At 42.7% G+C, this 9,775-nt stretch overlaps 1 protein-coding gene across 1 annotated transcript in view; it reads right to left on the bottom strand.

Moving 5' to 3' along the window:
- The window catches only part of LOC308376675 (transmembrane protein 132C), a gene marked incomplete at both ends in the record, with an annotated part of 164,422 nt that overhangs the window by 16,926 nt on the left and 137,721 nt on the right, over positions 1–9,775 (bottom strand). Inside the window, one exon of the mRNA XM_080853113.1 lies at positions 5,900–6,043. Coding sequence (XP_080709239.1) covers positions 5,900–6,043 — 144 coding nt within the window. The remainder of the gene's footprint in view (positions 1–5,899; positions 6,044–9,775) is intronic.

Here is a 9,775-nt window from a genome sequence, read left to right as displayed (position 1 = left end):
GATTGCATCAAAAAGAAAATTGACTGCATGAGATTGCGTCCTTTTCAATTGACCCTTGCGCAGTAAATATGTCATTACACAGCATTTTGCTGTGTTTTGCCTTTTTCTAGAAACCCTGAAAATGGGTAAAAAAGGATCAATCACAGAAGTCCAGAGGAAACAAATTGTGGTTCTTCAACATAAAAGATATTCTGAACGAGCGATTAGTGAGGGGTTAAAGTGCAGTAAGACAGAAGTTCACAATGCAGTCACTTTTCACCATCTTCATGTGTTTAAAAAAAAAGCGAAACAGCAAAATGTGACATAAAGCCGTATTAACTGCATGATGGTCAATTGAAAAGTGACAATTGCCGTACGCAAGGACGACGCAATCAATTTAATTTCTGATGCCATCACTGCGTTCAGAAGAAAACTAGTTTTCTCAAGAGTGTCATAAACTTTTGTTCACGACTGTAAATAACCTACGTGAAATAGGGATGTGAATTTTAAACAGTGTGGGAGTCACAGGCAAGGATAAAGAGAGACAGAGAGGGGAAAAGGGAGTTAGAGAGGACTGGACTTAGTGGGAAGAAATGATATTCACCCATTTACATAAGTATTTGCATAGGGATATAAGTCAAGTGTGCCCTGAATGTGTCTCCGGGTATATTATTATTAGTGGTATAAGCCTTTCCAGACCATGTCCCCGATGAGTATTTGATGCAGTGAAAACAATGTCCCCTTTTGAGGGGAGAGTTGAGACACTGCAGACTCAGTCAGACTTGCCTTTGAGTTGCTCTACACAGCAGTAAGGGCACTTCAGCGTCAGCAAAGTGAGCTACAGGGAACCTATGGTGGAAAATGGACATGACAAGTTTGAATTGATGGCACCGCGTCACAAGACATTTTTTTTATTTCTCAATAGAGAATAAGTTGTCAGACAGTGAGAAAATTCTACGCCAAAATTGTCTTAAACATGGAAACTTGCCTAAACTATTTTAAGGCACAATGGCAGTGTCTGGCATTAATGCACACTTCCACATTATGAAAAAACATAATCTGTTATGGTACTTCACTTCAGTGCCAATAACAGCAGAGCTGGTCTTTGTCACATTACACAATATACAGTAAAGTAGAAATTTAAATAGATAGCAATTAGCCTACACTGGGGGCATGCTTTAGGCTGAGGTGATGTCCTGTTTGTTGTGACAGGGCATATTTGAATTCGGTGGCAATGGAGGCAGAGGGAACTGGCTCTGAAAGAGCTGTAATTGGTGATGCACGTGCTAACCTGAGGTTGCCTGGCAGTGGCAGATCCCTGCATATCAAACAGGAGCCATTGTCATTACGGAGCAGGAGAAGATACCTGCCTATAGCGTGTGCAGCACCTGTCCCACTTTCCCCCCTAAGAGTTGCTGTTTATGTTTTGTATAAGGTATTTGTTTCCCCATATGGATCCTATCATGCCATCTCCATCTGCCACGCACACACACAACCACACAGACAGACACAACTACACAGACAGACACAACCACACACACACACACACACACACACACACACACACACACACACACACACACACACACACACACACACACACGCACACATGCACACAACCAAACAGACGGCAAGGAGATTTCCTTTAAGTGCGAGACAAAGACGGAGCCAGATAATTCCTTCATAAAAGAGCAGAGGCCCCGGTTGTTTTGTTATTTACAGTAAAAGCAATCAGAGTTGTTTTCCTTAGAAACTTCAACCTCATTCAGTCATACACCTTGATGGGCTTTGTAGTTTAGTAATACGCAAACTGTACGCCTTTAGACCCCAATCCCTCTATAATGGATGCTATCATGCACATAATTAGCTTCTCTCCGTCAAATTCTTTCAACTGTATTTATTATCACCATGGTATGGAAAGGAAATGATGACTAATGCTCTTTAAATACTGATAAGCCCTTTGATGTATGTATAACAACATCCCCTCCTGGTCCTCGGCACATCTGTGAAAGACTCCTCGCCATCTATGTGCCTAAATCTGTGGTGACAGAGGAGGAGGGGGGAAGCATAAGCGTAGGTTTGTAATGGCAGACTAGCCACTGTGTGTGACTGATGGCACGGTAATGCACAGCGGAAGAGCCATAATGGCTCTCGGAGGGGTACAGGGGGTCAGCGGCAGGGATGGGTCACTCTCCACAGAGTCGACACGTGAGCTGGAGAACGACCCTCCCATGACCATCGGAGCTCCTCGGTCTGAGTAACAGTTCAGCGGAGCGAGGTGTGTCCATTACAGAAGTGGATCAGAGCCGAGGAAACCATTTAGCGAGAGTCGCTGTGAGCCTTTTCAACTGGCACTTTGGGCTGGGGTGCGTTAGTATAGTAAAGTAATTACAGACTAATTAGTTATTGATCTGAGAGCCGGTTATGTTTATGGGGGTGTAGAGTGGGGGGGTTTACAGCAGCTCAGTCTCAAGTCTTGTATGACAACCTTCTCCTCCCCAGAGTTTCTCAAGGTCATTTTGCCCCTTCAGTCTTTTCTAAGCTCTAGGAGTTAAATCATACTGCACTTTTGTGAAAACTTTTACAAAGTATTAAAGTATAAAAAAATCTGTCAACAAATCATTCCATACCTTAATTCTGTGTTGCTGAATGCTGAAAGTACTAAAAAACGCAAACAACAAAACAGAGCAATCATGTGGTAGATCATGGATAGTTCTTTGGTCGAATCATCTAATTTAAGGGCATATCAATTAGGGTGTATTAAGAGATTGTACTAATACCAAATTAAATATTAATTTGGAAATCAAACCATTGTAGCTTATGCATGCATTTCAATGCAAAGTGCTTCAGCATTCAGACGCCCTGTTAACAGATGGACTCTGATACACAAAACAGAAGAAAGGAAGGTCATAAAAACCTAGACCAAACAACAAAAACAACCAAAATGAACCTTGTAAATAATGAAATAAAATACAACATAAAGAGAAGGAAGAGATAAGCATAATGTAAAACACACAAAATTGAACAAAGCAGAAAAACAAGAGAGGACATAAAAGTGTGCCCATCAGCAAGTAAATAGATAAACAAAAGGCAAAAGCTATTAAAACTAGTTTTTGGTCCTTCTAGTTTTAGTTGACAACAGAAAGTGATGCCCTATGGTCCTCAACAGAGAGACACACTGTACACATAAGAAGCTTGATCCTCGATCCTCGATCCTTGTAAACCACGGTCATGATGTTCAGACGACCAAGCTGGTTTGTATATCAGGCTCGAAGGGATGCATTATGAAAATGCTTCAAATGCATATCAAGATACACTATGTATCGCACTGATCTGGGCAGAGGTGATTAAAAGTGGGGACTCACGGCGACCTGTCCTCTGGGTCATAGGTGCCATGAGGCATAAAGTGACAAATGAAATTGCAATGTGAGACAATGAATGGGATTTAAAAATCAGTAAAATCATTGAAATACCAATTCCAAAATTGCCAGTCGCAAATTCAAGGGACTTTGAAGAAGGTGGAAGATGAGACGGGGGACTGCTTTTCTGTTCAAGCGAGGCTGATAACCTGCCTGGCTGATTTTGAAAGGAAAGAATGATGCGCATTGGAAAGGCTGTGGTTGCATGTTAGCCCTTTTAAAGTCTATTAGATGGCACACACAGGATGAGAGGTGTGGGTGTTTGCTGTGTGCTGCACTAATCCACTTACCAATTCATTCACTTTGCCATCAGAGCATACACACACACACACACACACACACACACACACACACACACACACACACACAGGTTTCCAGAGAATTGACGCTAATCTGGTAAAGTTTGATCAGGTTAGGAGCAGAGGGGCTTTCTTGGTCTCCCTGCTTTCTCCCACGAGTCCAGAATCGTGTGCTTTGCTTGCAATTCCTAAATGCCCCCTCCCCCAAAATAGGTGCGCACACACACCCACACGCACACACACACACACACACAGCCACACAGCCCAGCTTTCTTCCAGAGGACACTTTCAATCATGCCATCAGCTGAGACGTGTCAAACAAAGCATCCGCTCTATTAAATGAATGTCGGATCGGAAAAAAAGAAAACGATCAATTTGTAATCCTCTTTGTTTCGTGAGCTAGGCAACCGACAAACCCCGCTCCCCCCACACCTCCACACACGCGCACACACATACACACACAAACACATGCCCCTCCTTTCCCTGACACCAGCCACTCCGTCTTTCTCTTTGTCAAATTCAATTAGGGCGGACATTACTGAGGGAATCTTCACAAGAGCCAATTAAGGCCGTAACCCCTCCACGCCGGGCGCTTAACGCCGTGCCGTTAAATAGAGGATTTGAATGCTAAGCCTCTAGGACCACTGCTGACAAGTTTATTTGTTTTATCGAGGCACCATCATGAGCCCACCCTTCAGCCCTTGAAAATGCAATTAAAAAAAAGAAAACCACGGCAACCACACTCCCCCCCTGCCCCCTTGCATGCATGTTCCATAGTGCAGTCAGCCTACGCATGCGCTACCACCTGAACTGTACCAGGTGATTGTTTTGACATGACATTAGCTATGATTTAGTATTGCTTTATTCCTGGGCACTGTTTCATGTGATAACGCACATTTGCCGTTCATGACAACTGATGTAAGTATACATACATTATATTCAAGGTTTATTTAAATTGTGTCAAATCCTTAAGGCTGCTACTGCCGTGATAGGAGTAAGATCTGAGCATGTTCTGAAATCTAGCTTTGATTAATTTCCATTTCATACATTGTATTTTTAAGAGAATAGTATTACATTTCAGCTGCTTGTGCAATGTGCTAGGGACAATAGCATACCAGTATCTTAAAACTCTTTTAATGGTACCTAGCTTTGGCAGCTGGATGGCAGCTGGAATGTAACTCTAATAACATAAGTGGTTATAACCAGGTTCAATTCAACAGATGAAAAACAGTATGTCTTCTTTAGGACACATTTGGAGAGGAAATTATATCCTGCTAAAAGCTCCTGGAAAGACCTTGTGTCGCTGTCAAATATATTTGTGGGCTTCTATTATGGGTTATCAGGTTGGCCGTTAAAAGTTGGGTCACATACAGGTTTGTTTGCTTCATCATTTCAAACTGCAAACTTGACAAGGAATTTGGTTCAATTTTCCATCCAAGGCATTCGGGCCTTGTAGCAGACATACTTTCTGCTCTGGTACTTTGTCCCGGCTGACAAAGACAGCAATTGAGAAGTAAACGTTAACGCTAATAACAAGCTTTGTTGCTGTAGTTTTCTTTTTGCTGGTAGTGAATGAGTTTCTGGCTGTACCGTATTGATTGTATTTAAAGAACCATCTCACTTCTTGTAACAGGAAATTGCTTCAATATTGAATCTGTCGGAAAAATCCAACCTCTGTTTTGGGCAGAAGCCAGCACCATGTCAGCCAACCAAAGCTTGGCAATGGCATTGTGCTCCTGTCAAGGCTATTTTTACAGCATGCATACATATGCATGTTCTAGAGGATATATGCCACTAAAGAAAAAGGCCTACATCCCTGGCTTTAAAACTACATATAACCACAACAACTGCAATAATGCCTTTTTGCGGTGGGCAACAAGATTAAATGAGATGGGAAATAAACCAGGAGCATTGAGTTGGTTTAACTCCTAAAGGTCTGAGGCCTGTTAGACTTTTTTAGGTTGTCTGACATGCCTTGATGTTTTTCTATATATCCTCTAACAAAAAATGTTTATGCACAAGTGGCATATGTAAAAGATTAAAGGTTTCTGGTGATGTTCTTTTTATGACACTTTGTATTACTTTTTTAAAACTCACAGAGCTTTAAAGGCACATTGACAACAAGAGTCAAAATAACTATTATCCCACCGATGGGAAATGGACCTTTGCTTGAGTAAGTGCCTGCGAGTGGGGGATGCCTACCTTCACCACGTCTTCATCCGTGGAGGCACAGCCCACCATGTTGTCCACCTCCCTCACCGTGCCGTCCTGCTCCACGGTCACCAGCTTCACAGGGACCGACACACGCTGGCCGGTCAGAATGGCAGTGTTGAGGATCTCTGTGTTCTGAGAGAGAGAGAGAGAGAGAGAGAGAGATAGAGAGAGAGAGAGAGAGAGAGAGAGAGAGAGGAAGAGAGGCGGCAGAGGGATGTGAGTAGGATTTACCTTTATCATAATTTTACTAAACAATTGCTGACAGTCGTAGCAACACATGGCCCTTCCAATTAATGCAAACATGTAGACACATGCTGTACAATTAAGGCCTATGCATAGGTAAACTACAGCTGTCCTGTAACACTTGCCTTAAGTCTTGTGGAAGACCCACTCATGTCATGGAAAATAAGTCCCACAGTACATCTGTAACTGACACACAGGCTGCCAACATACGACAGTGTTGTTCAAAAGCACAGAACTCAGTGAGCTCTAAGCTCAGTAACTTCACCATCTTATCTTTTCTTCTCCAGTCCAATCTCTCAAGCGTTTTGTGTACTTCTGTGGTAGAATCTCAAACACATCTTGCATGCATCCATAACTTTAGTTTTTGCTTAACATAACCATATGCAGCACCCATGCAAAAAAACTGCCACTTAAAAATGCGCAAGAGGAGAATCTTGGCATTTATGCATTTATGCAGATGATAACAAGCACACAAAGGCTATTGGATCCATATCACGACCCCGCTCATTGATGTGAGGACGTTAGGTATTCATTACAATCTGAGCCCTCTCTGCCACAGAATGAGCAATGAGGTCTCCTTCCGCGGTTATTTAGTCGCATATTAATTTCAGTATTTACTGTATAAATATTTAATGTGCGACAGCTTTCAACCCAGCCCTCCCCCAACCCCCCTGGGGAGGCGACATGCTCTCCTCCGGATTTATCCTGGCCGAATCACAGAGGGACTGGCGGGCGGCGGAGTCGCCAAGCCGGAATGACATTTCAACTTTATAAAAACCCCGGTAATTGCTCTGAGAGGGTGGGTCAGCCTGGGTGGCCCCATCAGCAGTATCCGTGGCAATTACGAGCCAATGTACAGCAGGAGTCTCACCGACAACCTCACCACCATTGCCCCCCCCCCCCCCCCCCCCCCCACACACACACACACACAGAGGAGGGGGGGGGGATGGCCACAGACAAAGACTGTGATTCACTTTAGCCTATACTGTAAAAGGTCTCCATTTAATCACTCAAGCAGGCGCTTTTATCACACTCACATTCATACAGTACATAATACACATACTATTGTATTTTCACTTCTGCTCCTCAGGCATAAGAAGCATAATTGTGATTGATGCTCATGCTATCTTCCCTCTTGATAGCTACCGTCATGTTCAGGGGAGTGCATCCTGGAGAACCACATGGATTTCCTTTGTTCCTTCAGGCTTTAGGGATTGCAGTGTGATTTCCACTGATGGCCACAGCATCTGAACATCTCACCCTGGCAGTTATCGTCATAGATGTCTGTCTCTCACTCTGAGACAGTTTATGTGAGTGTCGAGAAGCAGATATACACAAGGAAACTTAGATCTCTCTTGTGGCTGACTGAGCACCGTGCCAGATACTCTCATCAAAACAATTCCTAATATATCTAAAGGGCAACCAACTGAGCTATAACAAACAATCCTGTTTTGCCTCCCATTTCTGCCACATGCTAACTGTATGATTAGTTGATTAATTACTCAGTAATACTCAGCTCTGTTATGCGTGAAGTTCGGTGGGACTGTAGTACTTTTGCAACTCCTGCAAAGTTACTTGAACCAGAAAGAACACACACTTAGAGTGTGATACGAACACTGAACTGGTAGGCTTTTTTGTTTGAAAGATGAGAACCTTCAAGGTTAGTGTCAGTGAACCTTATTTATCAACATGATACATGATTTAAAGAAGACTTATATGACATGTAATGTCAAAGGCACAGAATAAGCCATAGTGTGATTTTTTACATACTTTGGGTTGCAAAGAGCACTCGACCATTTGAGTCATCGAGCAGTTACATCAGTTCTACATTAACTTTGAGTACTCCTTAATCACGTAATGCTAGTGTAAGAACTGAAAAAAGGGTCAATTTCCAAATAGTGTTCATTGTTTGTACTGAACATTTCCAACACTGCTTTGTTGGAGTCAAGGGTCGAGCAGGTTTTGGAGGGAGATTAGAGAGAGCAGAGAAAGAAGAGTTGGTGAGTGTGAAAGGGGTTTTGGAGGGAGATGAGAGCAGAGAAAGAAGAGTTGGTGAGTGTGAAAGGGGTTTTGGAGGGAGTTGAGAGCAGAGAAGAAGAGTTGGTGAGTGTGAAAGGGGTTTTGGAGGGAGATGAGAGCAGAGAAAGAAGAGTTGGTGAGTGTGAAAGGGGTTTTGGAGGGAGTTGAGAGCAGAGAAGAAGAGTTGGTGAGTGTGAAAGGGGTTTTGGAGGGAGATGAGAGCAGAGAAGAAGAGTTGATGAGTGTGAAAGGGGTTTTGGATGCCGCTGGAGAAGTAAAACACTTCAGTTCCGAACTCGTCTTTGTCTCCATGGAGTTTTGGCCTCCACCATGTAATAGCCTCTCCTGAGGATCTCAAGCTCCATGCCAGCTCTTGCACACATTAATTTTCAATCAGAGCCCTTGGTAAAAAAGAAGAAGTACAGTACGGCAGAAATCTGTCGTCGTGATTAAGTGAGTAATGGACAGATTCCTTAAGGATGGCACTGACAGTATGTCAAATAACAGACTAGGCTTCTACACCAAATGTACATCAACAACAAAAAACAGCCGATACAGGTAAACACAATAAGAACACTTGTTGAAAACCCACTTTCGACTGAATGTTCTATCTTTGGGCTACTGTAAAATGTTGGTAACTAAGGTTAAAAACTCATCCATACTTTACCCTTGCGTAAGACCAAGAGTTATATTCCGAGTTTCTTTATAGAGCTTCACAGGATTTAAAGGAGTTTAAAGGGCTTTTGAGAGTTAAAACAGGACATTCTTACAGTGGCCTGTGAAGCTTGATTCTCTTTACTTATCCCCAAAAAAGACAGTGGATGAGATCGACTGTAGTGTTAAGAGATGAAATGATAAGTAGAGAGGGAGGGAGAGCAGTGGTTTTCCCCTAAGGCAAAAGCAGACATGAACAGGAACAGTCACGGTCTCCACGGTAACTGCTGTAAGTGTACTCTAAATAAACCTAAAGCTTAGAAAACACAAAGATCCTAAATCTGATGAAAGCAACAAAGTCTCATCCATATCATCACTACATCAGACCACAGGCACAATTTACGTCCAAATAATTTAAAATCACGTTCACGGTTTCAGTTATAAAACATAATTACTGCCCTTTTCAAACCTGAGCAAATTCTGCAATGTTCTTAAATTGTAGAGTCCCTCCTTGCATTCACGCCATCTCTATTTTGGTTTAGCTCTTTGGGTTCACAGAGTGCCGTGTCCATTTTTTTTATCTGTTGCAGCATGAAATCATTTGACCATACTGATTAATATTTCAAAACACCATTTCTGCATGCTGTAATAAATGATAGTCATGGGACTTCACTGCTGATCTCTTCACATGAATTGTGCTAATATATTTCACACTTTCCGGAAATGTCCAGACCTTTTGATATTTCCAAAGGGAAAAGAAAGGCAAAGAAGGAAGAGGAAAAAACCAATACGTCACGCTTGTCCCAGTAAATGACTCTGTGCCACGTCACGCTTGTCCCTTACGACATGCATTGTGCAATCTTCAAAAGCAGCAGCCTGTTGTCTGTGGCGCTGGATACAGATAACACTGTTTGACTGGTCACCTGCCTGCAACGAATGCATTAGCGA

The sequence above is a fragment of the Sprattus sprattus genome (assembly GCF_963457725.1).
Source record: "Sprattus sprattus genome assembly, chromosome: 15".
In the NCBI taxonomy this organism is placed as follows: Eukaryota; Metazoa; Chordata; class Actinopteri; order Clupeiformes; family Clupeidae; genus Sprattus; species Sprattus sprattus.
This window is presented reverse-complemented; position numbering and strand designations above follow the sequence as displayed.